General features: G+C 40.2%; 1 protein-coding gene across 1 annotated transcript; it reads right to left on the reverse strand.

Annotated features, from left to right (window-relative positions):
- Positions 1-592: 592 nt before the first annotated feature.
- On the reverse strand, positions 593-2,487 carry LOC128860257 (odorant receptor 42b-like). The gene is made up of 3 exons (XM_054097668.1): positions 1,654-2,487; positions 728-1,073; positions 593-658 (listed from the first exon to the last, which is right to left on the reverse strand). Exons 1-3 carry the CDS (start codon positions 2,418-2,420, stop codon positions 593-595), a joined length of 1,179 nt encoding a protein of 392 aa, XP_053953643.1. The 5' UTR covers positions 2,421-2,487.
- Positions 2,488-15,135: the final 12,648 nt, after the last annotated feature.

Genomic DNA, 15,135 nt, shown 5'->3' on the forward strand with positions numbered 1-15,135 from the left:
GAAAAACCACATTTTGTGGGAGCTTGAAAAATGACGGATATCAAGTAAATTGAGACACATAGGAAAAAAACGATGCTATCGAAAAAGAAAACTTTTTTTGTTTGAATTTTTCTTTTAGTTTGAGTTTTTAGATAGTTTCAGTTTCAGATTGAGTTCCCACGCCGAACTCATTATGCTCGTCCTAACGTATGGCACAGAAGCTTGGACGATGACAATATACGATGAGGCGTTCCTTGGAGTGTTTAAAAGGAAGATTCTGTGGACGAGTTATGGAACTTTCCACTTTAGCGACGGCGTTGGAAAGTTGAGGTGGGGAAGGACTTGGCTTCGAAAGATATTTTATTTATTTGTTACACACTACAGATTGGTTGGTTGGTTTTTGCGGTGATTATTCCAGAATCCAACTAGCGCTTCCGCACCATTTTGTTGCCACATCCTCGTTACCAACTTGTTTACCAGTTATTTATGGCATGACTACATATATCCAGTCTGTGCGGTTTCAGAACCTCATTAGGATGTTGACATCTAAGCCAGACAGACACACTACAGATACTAAATTATTCTTATTATTAAACATTTAATCCTTCTGAGTTCAGTTCTCCGACTTATCGCCCACTTCCTGTATGAAGGTGTAGAGTGAGAAAGCAAATTTTCCAATCTGAAAAGAGGAATGAGCAGAAATGAGCCATTATTTTATTTCGCATAAGAGAAAGTTCAGTCAACCTACCGCCACACCCGTCGCCAAGCTGACACTGAATAGCTTCAGGCACGAAAACCGCATTGGATTTTGGGCGCGTTGTATAAAAAATAAAACAGTTTTCCTAAAACGCCGATCTTGCTCTATCCAATTGGAGTGGAAAATCGCGTTGGGCAGCAGGTCACAATCGGCGATGAGGTGAGAGGCGCAATAGCAACAGGGTAAAATCTGCATTAGCTGGCAACTAAAGAAAGCAAAAGATATGATATTTTCTGGAAATTCGACATCGCCAAACCAATTCAGCACAGTGATGGCGGTGGTGGCGAATTGGGTGAAGAGCGTGATTGAAATAACTGGAGCAACAATTTTGGCCAAGCTGAAGAAGAGAAAAAATGCAAGTTATTTGTTTTTGCTCAAACGAGTTTTTGTAATGAATCAAATTAAATTTATATATATATATTAGGCCGGGTCGATTTGTGGGGAGGAAAAAAATCGCCCATTGCTCTGTGAAAATCATATTCTAGGGATCAAAATAAGAAACTTTGCCGAAGGAACCATACCTCTAAAACGAATTCTGATGTCCCCCAATTTAGGTCGAACTTTTTAGTTTCTTTTCTCATGTAAAGGCCAAAAATGGTGATATTTTGAAATGATTGTACGGGGAGCCCCCCAGGAGAGTTCCAGGGGGTGTGCCACTGGCATGGGTGGGTCGGCCGTCCAAAGTTAGTGGGGGTCGGTCATACATTTGGACTCGATTGGAGCACTCTAAATGGGTCAAAGTGGGATTTTTCGTTCGACCCAAATTGGGCGACATCAGAAATCGTTTTAGAGGTATGGTTCCTTCAGCAAAGTTTCTTATTTTGATCCCTAGAATACGATTTTCACAGAGCAATGAGCGATTTTTAAATCGACCCGCCCTAATATATATTATAAATATTTTTTTTTTGTGCCCTCACCTCTTAATCTGACCATGTGTGCGTTTGCATGCCAAAAGTTCTGCATAATTTTCCTCCGCATTCAGCGCTCGATCGTTACCTAAACGCTTAGCTCGCTCCACCAACAATTGCATGTGTGTGCGTATAATCGAAATATATACCGCCGGATAGGTGTCACTGCCCAATTGATGGGCCAATAAGATGAACATTACAAAAGTGTCCCAACCCACAATCGTCCAATATTCCCAAGCTGCACGATCTGCATCCAAGTAAGGCACCCAAGCAGCTAAAGGCACGCGATTTTGCAGCACACCAAAGGCTATGGTGGTAACCTCAAAACTGTAGTAGGGCACACAAAATACCACTATAATTTTACAACAACTCTGCACGCATTTACGAATACGCAGCAAATCTTCGGCGCGCTTATAATTGGCATCCAATTTGTCCAGCACCGCACGCGCACTCAGCAAACTCTTCATGTGCCAAGTGATGGCGACGATTTTTATAGGAATAGCCGTCACTTGTACGGCATTTTGTATGGCAGCAAGCAATTCGGTAGTGTTCAGCACTTTCAAGAACTTTATGTAGCCAATGTGAAACGAGAGCGGACAGAAGAAGCAGCAAATGAAATTCACTGTCACGGAATACAGATAATAGAGGTGATAGTATTTCGGTGTGCGCTGCTCCAGTGGATTGGTGCCAACGAAAGTGAAAATGTTGAAGAGGTAAGTGAGTGCATCGCGCGACTGGTAAATGCCACGATAGCGACCACGCAATAAGTCCAGCATGGCGAGAAGGTAATTTTTAATAATCGACTGCTATTATTTTAGGAAAAATCAAACTGCAAGGACAGCAGTCGCAGTTACTGCGGAGAAACTGGGCTAAGTTGGTGAAACATTAACGCTTTTATATGACGGCAAGAAGGCAGGAAATAGAAATTAATTAAATTCAGGAGCCACTAAAATGAAAACGGCATTCATAACCGCATAAAGTTAACCCATTCACGGGCGGCTGATGCGTTGGCACAACAGTAGCACTAAAATTACGTAACTAAAGAATCAGAGCGCAAGTTAAATTATTTCAGAGCTCTTAGAATCTTGGAAAGAGTAAATAATGCGAGCAGACTCTCATATTCCGGGAGAATGTTGGATCATAGTATTTTTTTTTCCTTGTTTACTCCTCTCGGGAGCCCCTAGGCCCTATTGGCAAGGCGGTTCTGTGCTGTTGCTTTTGCACCTTCCCACGAGATGTCGGCATCTACTAATTCGCGCAGCATTGACCTTCTCCAAGTGAAGGTCGACAGCGAACTCTGCTCCCTTGCGGTTTAGAGTCCATTGCCATTCTCGTGATGCTACCTGGTGGTTTCCTCAATAGGTGGCCTATCCATCGCTACTTTCTGCGTTTGTCTTGCCTAAGGAAGGGTTTCTCATTCGTTAATCTCCACAGTGCGTCGTTAGTGATGGTGTTTGGCCAGAATATTCTGCAGATGATGCGGAGGCATTTGTTGATGAAGGGTTGTAGCCTGTGTGATGGTGTTAGAGACCAGCCAAATTTCGCTGCGGTCCAAGAATTCTACCTTCACGCATGAGCCGAATATTCGTAGTTTAGTGCGCCTAGAGATTTGCGAACTCCCCCATACTGTATGCATTCGCCCGAATGCCGCCCTTGCTTTGTTTAGCCTGCAGTTGACCGCTTCATCTGCTCCACAATTTGCCGTGATGATGTAGCCGAGGTAGCAGCAGCTTTCAACGAATTCCACCAGGCATCCGTCAACCAATATCTGCCTTGCGTTATTGTGGATTAAAGTATACTACTATCTAATGTGGACATTACTAAGTTCTTTGGCAGTTTTGTATTTGGTGAAGCCACATCTGTGTCACACGGCTTTCTAAAATGGAAGTAAAGCGAGAAAAAATTCTACACATGCCTTCATTCTTGGACAAGAGCCAGTAGAATCGGTGTACCTCACAATGACTGCTGCAGGAATTGCAAATTTGAAGAAGAAATTAAGTCAGTATTGTCCTGCACTTCAAAGAAGCCGTGCAGTTATTTCTTTGAATACCTGAGAAACTTGCAAAATGTCTCACTAGAGGGACTAGTTACCTTCTTAAAAAGGTTCAGGTGGCTTAAGCAGCTTTGTTAGGGGATGAAAATCAAATGCAGGCATCATAATGAGCTTTAGGACCACCGAGTGTCTTGTCTTAAACAAGCAGCCTGGATAACCTAACCAAACCTAACTTTCCATTCTTCAGTGCGACTACAACCAAGGTGAAAAATATCTGAACCGGACGTCAAAACATTTGTGCTTTTCATGATCCCTTATCCCCTGAATAAGACCCAGAAACCATCTGCAATTTGGAGGTGACGTAAAACTGTAGGCCGCTCCAACTATGGGCGAATATCAAGACGCTCAGTACAAATGGCCGGAGGAGATCGGCGAAGCATCCAAAAGGGTATATAAGGTGAATTTTACAAATTTCGCGGGCTACGTTCATTCGACTTTGGAACGCTTGTTGCTGGATTTTTCTTCGCTTGGCGCCCTAACCACTGACACCCGTTCTCTGTGAAAGTTTTATTTGGAGCCTGTCGTCCCCTAATTCCATTCCATTGCAGCTCTAAAAGCCGCTCGAGAAAGAATTCGGCGAAATCCCTTTAGTAAACAAAAGCCCATGTCCAGGGAAATGAATGTATCGACGAGATCCATATCAAGCCTAATTAGAGATGATTTCCACATGAAAGCCTTCCGTTGCTCAACTGGTCATATTTTGACAACGCGCTTGAAGAAAATTAGACTCGACAGATGCAAGCAGCTTCTTCGGTGGTACGCGATCAACGGTCATATTATTTTCCCAGACGAGAAAATTTTCGCTATTGAAGAAGTTTTTAATAAGCAAATAAATAAAACCTATGCTAAAACTTCTGAAGACGAAAAACATTTTGTTCCAAGGGTTCAGCGTGGCCACCATCCAGCCAACCATCCGTAATTATTTGATGGGAAGTGTCTTGTAAAGACGTTACATCTCTTCATTTCTGTGATAAAGGGCTTAAGACCGGGGCAAAAGTGTACCAGGAGGATGTCTTAGAAGACGTAATGAAGTAGTTGAGCAGTACTCTTTTCACCGGAGAGCGTTGGATCTTCCAGCAAGTTTCCGCTCCAGCCCATAAGGCAAAAACCACTTTTGGGTTTATAGCCGTAGAAAATTGGAAGACTGGCCATCTGGAAGCCCCGGTCTGAATCCATTGGACTACAGTTTGAGGTCAGAATTAGAGAACATGGTCTGTCGAAGACCTCACAGAAATTTGGCTGAGTCTCAAATAATCTTTGATTCGAGCAGCGACATCAATATCCATGGAAACCGTGCGTGCTGCAATAACTGAATGGCCTAATCGTTTGGAAGGCTGAAATTTGAAATTTGAAAAGGTCGAGGCAAGGAGCACCAGGAGATTTGGTGGCTCCTAAAACACTCAGGCTAAAAAGCCTATTGTATTTAAAGCTCTGGAAACAGAGTAGATAGTCAAAGACGGAAGGAGAAAAGTATCAGAGAAAGAGATAGGAAAGAATAGAGACTGAGATAGAGATAGTTAGTCCTGTGAGATTTTTTCAGATTCTTCGGCAAATCTGTAAATATCCTGCAGTTTTAGAGAACGAATATTACTCATTCTCACGACATCGGAGCCCAAAACGCGTAGCCGTGCTCTAGCAAAGGCAGGACGCTTACAGAGAAAATGCTCAGTGCTAACCGCCTCCTCCAAGCATGACAGGCATACCGGGTCCTCGATGATTCCAATGGTGGTCATATGCTGACCCCATGGGTTGTGTCCTGTAATGATGGCGACCATCAACCGAATGTCTTTCCTTCTAAGTTTTAGTAGAAACTTTGACAGTTTTCTGTTCGGACTTGTCACAAAGCACTTTGCAATTCTGCAACGTTCTAGACCGGACCATCGCTCTTTATGTATATTGCTTACATAATCGCTGATCCGATTCAAGATTCGTACGGAACTGATTCCGATTATTGGCTCTGGCCATTGTGGAAGCACCGCTGATCCGCGGTTGGCCAATTCATCGGCAGTTTCGTTTCCTTGAACACAGGAGTGTCCTGGAACACATATAAGTACAAGCTTTTTTTGTTTTGCGACAAAATTAAGCTTCCTTTTAAATTCTTGAACAATCTTTGAAGTTTGCTTCGCGATCTCCGTGGCCTTCAGTGCAGCCTAGCTGTCACTGAAAACTCCTTTCTGTTTTCAGCTCCATCTCCTCTCGATCATCCATTCGGCTACTTACAGGATGGCAAAAACTGCTGTTTGGAAAATATTGCCATTTTCCCCATAGCATAGTGATACTTATTACTATCGCTTACCCTACTCGTATTTAATTCTTGGACCCATTGGTAAAGAAAATATCCGTCAAACCTCCCTGCATGCTTTCTGGATTGCTCTGACATCTGACATCAAATTTCCTTCCAAATAAAACTATGGGTATCAGGTCATCTTTAGGTGACAAAAACAGTGGATACTGCTCAGATAGCAACTTAAAGATTTCTCTGTGTCCCGAAGTTCCGTCTTCGTGCCAGAAACCATATTTATGGAGTCTACACATTGCTTTTATTGCTCCCATTTGTATCTTAAGATCCAGGGGGAGCAAATCAAGCATAGCATTTAGGGCATCACCAGAGATTGTACTCATGGCAGCCGTGATGCATAAACATACACTTCTTTGCAGCCTGTATAGTTCCCCGATTGTAGACTTAACCATGCTCCGACGCCACCAGACCACAGAAGCGTAAGTGATGATTGGTCTGATAAGTGCTGTGCATATCCATAGGACCACAGCAGGTTTCAGACCCCAGGTTTTACCAAAGGCTCTACGGCATTGTTGAAAAATCCTCACCTTCTCCTTCAGTGAAACGTGTGCCTCCCAAGTCAGCTTCTTATCCAAGATTACTCCTAGATTTGGATGGAAGGCTCGTTCAAAAGCAAATGGTGACGGTTTCGAATGAAAATTATCTTCTTTTTTTTAATATTTTCTTGATTATATAAAACTAACTTCTTTAAAAAAAGTGTTGTAATTCCATATCTATAACGGGCGTAACTTGTAACAGAACTTATAGCAGGACTAAATATATTGCCCAAGACATCTTTTTTATTTTTATTTTTTTTTTTTTTTTGGCCTAAAAAAGTACAAGTTTTTATAGACTCACTGCAACGAAACTAAACGAAAACAGATACCTACATTAATTACAGTCACTCACAGAATATTATGAAATATGGAAAAAAAATCGCATCTGTATCAAATTAGGTATGAGTGACTGTATGTTTTAAATGTACTTAAGCATACATATCTATGTGCTTATACATACATACATTCCTATGCTCATGACGGCATAATTTCATTGCCGTCAAAGTTTGTAATAGAAAAATCGAATAATAAAAATCTAAAACAGAAGTGGCCGCAAGTGGGTTAATTGATAAAGTTTATTAGCTACCAAAGTTCAGTTATTAAATGTCTTTCTTTATTGCGTTAAAAGGTTTTGCGGAAAGGTGTGCAAGTCTGCCAATGATTACATTAAATATTTGCAATATGGCCTTGGCTCTACCAAAGCATTGAAAAAACTTTGAAGTTTTTACCTCAATATTAAAAAACTTTAGGAAATCGCGAGCTATTTGTGGACTTAAAACTAATTTGTTTCAAAAATTTAATAATGACTTTCTGTGATTTATTATTATTATTAGAAGGCCATTACGCACTGCGACCAGAGTTGATCTATTGTGCAAGACCTATTTTTGTAACCCTAGAGTTTAAGGCTTTTTATAAATTTTAGCACTATTGTGGGTTTGTTGTTCCAAAGATTACATGGAGATACTACGATACCACCAAAGTGGTGAAGTCTTTGTCTGCCCAGCGCAGGACATTCACAAAGCACATGTTCTGAGCTTTCTATATCCATTTCGCAAAAGCGGCAGACATTGGTCTCTGATAGACCAATGTTATTTAAATGATGCCTCAGGCTGCAGTGACCTGTGAGGTATCCTGTTAAAAGACGCAGATCTACTCTGTTTAGTGAGAGTAGCTTGTCTGATATTCCTTTGTTGGGACTAAGAAATTGTTTGGCTTGACGCTGACCGGCACAATTTAGCCAGTGTGCAGCAAATTTCCTTTCTTCCCATTTCCTGAGGAATTCATTAATGTGGCTTTTCGTGAGTCCACAGAAAGGCTCAGGACCAGTAAGTTGCATATTTGCTCCTTGTTTTGCGAGGTCGTCAGCCATTTCATTCCCCTCATGCCCTTCATGTCCCGGAATCCAGACTACATTTACTGTGTTGAGGTTTCCTAACATGTTGAGAAGGTTTAGGCAATCATTTACCAATTTAGAGGTGATAGTTGTTGATAGAAGGGCTTTTAGAGCCGCTTGACTATCTGAGAGTATGTAGATGTGAGTACCTCTCATTTTCCTGCGAAGGCATTCTCTCACACATATTTCAATGGCATGTATTTCTGCCTGGAAAATTGTTGGGTAGAGTCCCATCGAAATCGATTTTTTAAATTTAGGCCCATTGATTCCTGCCCCTGTTCTACCATCTTCCAGCTTGGACCCATCAGTGAACCATAATTGAGATCCAGGCTTGAAATTGATAGAATTAGTTCTCCAAGTTGTTCGTTCATTAATAATAATTCGGAAGTTTCTGTAGAGAATGGGTTTGGGAGATATTGTATCCACCCTGTGTAGTATAGGAGTGTGTAGAAAGTCTTCTAAGATCTTTAGATGTCCTCTCATATCTCCACTTTTAAGATCGGCGTTGCCTTTTAGTCTTAAGGCACTCAATCTTGCTTCTTTTTCAATTAAGATGGGAAGCGGTGGTATACCTAGGAGCACGCCCAAAGCTTCAGTTGGGCATGTTTTCATTGCTCCTGTTATACCGATGCAGATGAGGCGGTACAATTTGTTAAGATCGCTTGCCGCCTTTCGTTGCTTAACTTTGGGCCACCATGCTATGGAAGCATAAGTGGCTATAGGCTTAACAACAGTAGTGAATGTCCAGTAGGTCATTCTGGGGCTGAGCCCCCATGTTTTACCAAAAAGCCTTGTGCAGGCATAGAATGCCCTTGTGGCTTTTACAGTAACTTTCTCAAGATGCGAGTTCCAGGTAAGCGCTTTGTCAAGGTTGATACCAAGGTAGTTCGCCTCTGTGGAGAGTTGTAGAGTCGATCCATTCAGGACAGGACATTTGATGTTGATATTCCTTTTCCTGGTGAACGGCACTAGCGCAGTTTTAGATGGGTTGATAGAGAGCCCTTTGTCAGTGCACCATTTGTTTATTATGTTAAGGGCTTGTTGCATGCGGTTAGAGATGGTCTCTTCATGCCAGCCCATTATATATACTACCAGGTCATCAGCATAGCCCTGGGTGTGGAATCCTAGGTTGTTCAGTTTGTGGAGAAGTTCATCTATTACTAGTGTCCACAGAAGAGGAGAGAGTACTCCCCCTTGCGGGCAACCTCTTGTGGCCTTGATAGACTTTATTCTTCCTCCTAATTCTGTACTGATCGTTCTGGATTTCAGCATCGATATAGTCCATCGTCTGATAGGTTTAGGTACGTCCTTTTGAGATAGGGCATTGTTGATTGCCTCATAGGACGTATTATCGAAAGCTCCTGTTATGTCAATAAAAGCGCAAAGTGCGATTTGCTTTGACTCAATAGATTTTTCAATAATGGTTACCAGACTGTGTATTGCAGTCTCAGTAGATTTACCTTGTTGGTAGGCAAATTGAAGTTGGTGCAGTGGGAAATTAACCAAGTTATTCTCCCGTATGTGCTGATCCAATATTTTTTCCATTTTTTCTGTGATTTAAGAAAATGAGACAATTTCTGTACTCATACATACATATAAAGGTACATACATGTTTCTGTTGAAAGAGTTTTTTCTATTTGGGACCTTTTGTTGGCTAATAAAAGACACAACTTAGGAGACAAAGCACTTCACTGAAAAGTTTTTGTTAAATGAAATAATGTACGCCTAATTCTCTTTTTACACGATAGATACGTTCCCAAAGAATTCGTGTAAAAAAAATTCGTGTAAAAAGAGAATTAATATAGGTGAAAACAATACTAAAAAATTCTTTTTAGAGTTCACTAAAGAATTTATTTATATTGTACGTTTGCGTAAGACTAGAATATCACTGCCATCACTAGAATTATTTTGTTCATCATCTTGTGAAATTGCTTCTGGATTATCATCTCTAGGCTCCTGTGTTGATAATTCAGTAGTTTTTAGAAGGAAATCAGTCATTAAATATTGTGTTTGATTTCGTGATAAACCTTTATAAAGTTCCCTGTAAGATGCCATTAATGATTTCAGTTCACGTTGAAATTTTGCAGGTCGTTCCTCATCAGGATCATGTTGTTGAAAATGATTACCTAATTTTCTGGCAAGATCAAGACCTTCTTTAATTAGAGTTGAATTTAAAATGGGAGGATCTTCTTCGTCATTATCGCTATGTTCTCTGTCTTGATGAGTCTCAAGGGTGAGGTCTATAATTTCATTTTCGCTCAAGCTTTTATCAGCTAATAATTCCTCTATATCGGCAAATGATAGATCATCGAATCCATCTCCACCAATTGTATGTGCCAGCGTTGTGATGTCAGTAAAAACAGCGTTATTATGGATGACAGGATCAGGATCTTTGCTTTTGACACATTCTGGCCAAATATTTTTCCAACATGAGCTCAAGGTTGATGGCTTTAAGTCAGCTAACGCTAACCCAACTTGATTAATGCAGTCCATAAAAGAAAATTTTTTCCACATATCAATGACTGTTAAATCCTCATTATGGTCTAGTTTGTCTACCACGTATTGGAATGAACGTTTTATGTAGTACGTTTTAAAGTAGCAATGATCCCTTGGTCTAGCGGTTGTATTAAGGAGGTAGTGTTAGGCGGAAGATAGCAAAATTGCACATTTGGGTGCTCCAAGAGCGGATGGCAAGGTGCATTGTCTAGAATTAAAAAACTTTAAATTCTAGACATTTTGCATTCATGTAGCGTCTAACTTCTGAAATGAAGTATTTCTGGAACCATTCTGTAAAGATTGCACTGGTCATCCATGCCTTTTAGTTTGCTGTCCAGTGAATTGGCAGTTTATTGAAATCTACACTTTTCATCGAGCGTGGTCTTAAATCACGATTTACTAGCAGTGGTTTTAACATACGTTCTCCTGAAGCATTGGAACAAAACAACAATGTTACACGGTCCTTTGCTACTTTTAAACCACCGGCAGTTTTCTGCGATAAGTTCTGCTCGGCATTTTTTTCCAAAAGAGGCCCTTTTATCTACATTCCAAACTTGATCTGGGGTGTATCCTCCATCTTCAATAATTTTTCTAAGTTTTTCAGGAAATTTTTTGGCAGCCAATTTTCTGCAGACGCAGTTTCTCCCTTAATTTTTACATTATGGAGAGCATGTCGTTTAAGAAAACCTGTCATCCAACCTGTACTTGCAGAAAATTCGGGTTGTTTTGACTGAGATGAAGTGCCTGGCTCAACTTCTTTAATACGTTTATAAATTCTTAATGCAGTTTGCTTGATAGCAATTCCATCTTCTGGTATTATTTTTTGTAATTTATCTTCAATCCACATTACCAAAGCTTTTTCCATCTTCTCTTTGACAACATCTCTTATGTATGACGTTGATTTAGCACTTATTTTCGTTCCAGAACATACCGATTTTCTAATCGCAGTTTCATTTTTCTTGATCGTTCTTATGGTAGCTTCATGAATTCCAAAATGCTTTCCTACAGCCGTTGCTCCTTGTCCTATTGTAAGTTGATCTAAAATTTTAATTTTAGTATCTAAACTGATCGCCTTCCTCTTGGCTTTTATTACAGGTGAATTATGTGACATTGTGTTAAGGCTACCAAAATATTTTTCATATTAATAATGCAAAGATTTGAAAATTATTTAAAGCTTACCTGTTATTGAGTTAATAAATCTATACGAGCACTAACTTTATTTTACTTATAATGTTTTAAATACTCACAACAACTAAGCGTCTTTTCTTTTCAACTCTCAAAACCAAACTAAATTGCGTAAAAAGTACATTACGTCTTTACTCTATGCATAATTCGGGGAATCCCACTCATATACACATATTTTTATAGCAACAGCTGTACACGATAACAGCCCAAAGCCGCTCATCCTATATAGATGCGATTACATGCTGATATTCTAAGATCCTAAATAAATAACCTAAACCGATATGCTAAAACAAAAATCCCAAACAATAAATCCGATTTGCTCTATGAGATTCAAGAAAAATTCATAAAATTTGAAAATCGTGTTAAAACAAAACAATTCGTGTAAAAAAAAAATTTTTTTCTCTTTTTAACTCGTGTTAAATCAAATTCGTGTAAAAAAAATTCGTGTAAAAAGAGAATTAGGTGTATATTGTATCAAACACTTTATTTCTTTTGAAAACATTTTTTGTTTGATTTTGTGAAATGTTTCTTGCAAATGTAAACATAAAATACAAGGTGGCGCAAAATTGATCACCTTGTCGGTTACAAACAGAGGAACAGTGGAGCGCGTAAATGTTAAAATAAAAATTTCCAGTAATCAAACTCATTTTTTGTTTTATTTACTAAAATAGCTATTCAAAAACTAAATTGGATGATTAATATTGCCCCACCTTATACAGGGTGGGCCAAATAAGACCTACTAATGTTAAACACAAACTTTGGCAATAATCATTTATTTTGGTTGATTGTTTTTATACATTGAATAGATTTTATGGAAATTATGTATGAAATATTGCATCAGACAAATGTCCACCATTTTTGTCGATACAAAGATTGGCTCTTTTTAACGCGTTTTCCATTACACCACATAATGTTTCTGGTTGAAGGCTCAGTATTTCGTCTCGAATATTTTGCTTCAGCTGTCTTGTCTAATAGTCTCTGGTTTATTAGGATACACTAAATATCCCCATAAAAAGAAGTCGGGCGCAGTCAAATCTGGCGAACGAGGTGGCCAAGGGAAATCTGAATTTTTGGTAATCAGACGTTTGCCAAAAATTTCACGCAGCAGGTCCATAGTTTGCCTAGCAGTATTCGCAGTTGCCGGCTGGTTGGACTGATGACGGGCCACTTTCTGTGGGCGAAGCACATGGAAAGGTTGGGCATCTCAGACAGTGTACCCTGCCCAGCTTGTGAAGAGGAGGATGAGATGACGCACCACTTTCTGTGCGACTGCCCGGCCTTCGCTCGAATCAGGCTTGAAGTCTTTGACACTGATGTGTTAAGAAGCGACCACCTTGGCTCCTTGCCACCACAAGACCTACTCAGAACTCAACATCTTCGGAGATTGGGTAGATTTAAAGAAAATTAAAAGGTAATCCAAGTGTAGTACAATGGACTTAATTAATGTCTGAGTGCTTCACTTGCTAGTTATCCCGACAAAACAAAAACAAAAAAAAACAAAAAAAAAAAACGCAGTTGCTCCATCTTGTTGAAACCACAAATTAGGATACTGATCCGCCATTGGCCCGCAAAAAGTTTTGAATCAATGTTCTGTAAGAAGCTCCTGAAATCGGTTCCGGCGTTTCACCCTCATTTTCGAAGAAATATGGACCGATAACTATAGTGGCCATAACACCGCATAAACAGTACATTTAGATGGGTGCAACTGATGTTGGTGTGTTGCCCTTGGATTTTCAGAGCCCCACAATCTACAGTTTCATTTGTTCAGAGAACCATTTAAATGGAAATGCGCTTCATCCGACATCAAAACATTATTTGAATTTTGTATGAGTACATCTTAAGATCCAACTCTAAAATTCTACGCAATGTCGTTCTGGAAATGCCCAATTGGCTGGAACGACGGCGAGTTGAGACAGATGGATCGTCTGCAACACTCTGCCGCACAGTTAACACGTTGCCTTCAGTGCGAATATTTCGATGGGCACCTCGTCCAGGACGGTCGGCCACTGAACCCGACCAAACTCCTAAACATGAAGGCTGTGGGAGCTGATCTGGAATTAAAATGTTGCCGATATTTCCGCTGCGTTAAAACAATTGATCGTTGATAAGAATAGAAAAACTCGATCATTTTAACGCGTTGTGTTGTACTGTAGGGTTCCATAATAAATTTTCAACAATTCAACTATAACCTACAAAAAGAGAAAAATAAATGTGTCAATAAATAAAAAAGTTATTTGTGCTTAACATTAGTAGGTCTTATTTGGCCCACCCTGTACAACGCCACCTTATGTACAAATAAAAGTCCAAAAGTGTGATATCACACGATCTTGGTGGCCAACGCCCTGCATTAAACGGGTGTTTTCAATGGATGTAATGGCTGTTTTTGAATTGCTTCGAATTGTTTTTCAACCCAATTCGCTATTGTCGATGGGTTGCCGAATACTGCGTTCGGTAGGACGGTTGGGTACACCATAAGTTGGCTTGAGCGCGCGACGAACACCTTTCGATGAGGCGTAAGCCTTTCCACGAAGAAAGTTCTCAACAATTAGGAATTCATGAATCGACTGTTTGACAGATTTTAGCTGTAGACGCACCCATGGTGGACATTTAAATGATGCAGTTTTTCACATAAGGGCCATGATTTGAATAAATGCATTGTTTCACGAGTTGTATGGCAATTAGCGCCGTCGTGTTGAAACCACATCAACCACATCCGGCATCAAAAGAGCATTTATCACGGCGTGATAGCCGAAAGCATTCGTCATTCGGTGTTAGAGCCTCGTCTTTGAAGACATATTGGCCGATGATTCCTCCAGCTCATAAGCCGCAACAAACGGTTGTTTTCAATGGATTTAATGGCTGTTCTTGAATGGCTTCGGGTTGCTCTTCAGCCAAAAATGGGCATAATCGGCAGAACGGTTATGTACACTATTAGTTGGCCTAAGCGCGCGATAAACACTTTTCAAAGAGCGTCGATTTTCGTAATATAATTCTACGACTTGTAAATGTTGTTGAGATGTATTGGAAAAAGTACCTTCAATCGGATCACCCTTTACTATAGTTATACAATTTTCTGATTGTCAACTATTAGATTGCAAATAAAAGATTTTTTGTTTTTTATTACCTCTTTCCATTTGTATACATACACACCCTGCTTCTTAGGGGTCCATTTAATGTCTGTCGATATGCTGCCCGATGCAGTAGTTGCAGTCGTGCTTGGTTCTGGATATCGTTGATGTAGTCGATTTGATGTCTCCTGACGTGCGTCTGAGGTGGCTCATGCTTTATCATGCTATAGTACAATAACATCCAAACAGAAATTACCTGCTGAGTATTTTTCTATGCTCCTTGAGCTCGTGCATGGAAGTCTCGCTATGAAGGTGTTACAGAGAACAGACCAGGACGTATCCTGTGGCTGTTCTGTTAGCAGGATTTTGACAGGTCTGGGGCTTTGTCCACCAGACGACCAGACGGAGGGAGTAATGTTACTCACGTTAGCTGCGAGGAACTGTAGAAGCTCTATTTATAG

Source organism: Anastrepha ludens, chromosome 2 (genome assembly GCF_028408465.1).
Source record: "Anastrepha ludens isolate Willacy chromosome 2, idAnaLude1.1, whole genome shotgun sequence".
Taxonomy (NCBI): domain Eukaryota; kingdom Metazoa; phylum Arthropoda; class Insecta; order Diptera; family Tephritidae; genus Anastrepha; species Anastrepha ludens.

Excerpts from the sequence above, each read along its gene's own strand:
- LOC128860257 (XM_054097668.1), bottom strand. The coding sequence starts at position 2,420 with ATGCTGGACTTATTGCGTGGTCGCTATCGTGGCATTTACCAGTCGCGC. Across the intron at positions 1,074-1,653 it reads ACACATGGTCAGATTAAGAG|CTTGGCCAAAATTGTTGCTC; the intron begins GTGAGGGCACAA and ends TCTCTTCTTCAG. Across the intron at positions 659-727 it reads GCTTGGCGACGGGTGTGGCG|ATTGGAAAATTTGCTTTCTC; the intron begins GTAGGTTGACTG and ends TCCTCTTTTCAG.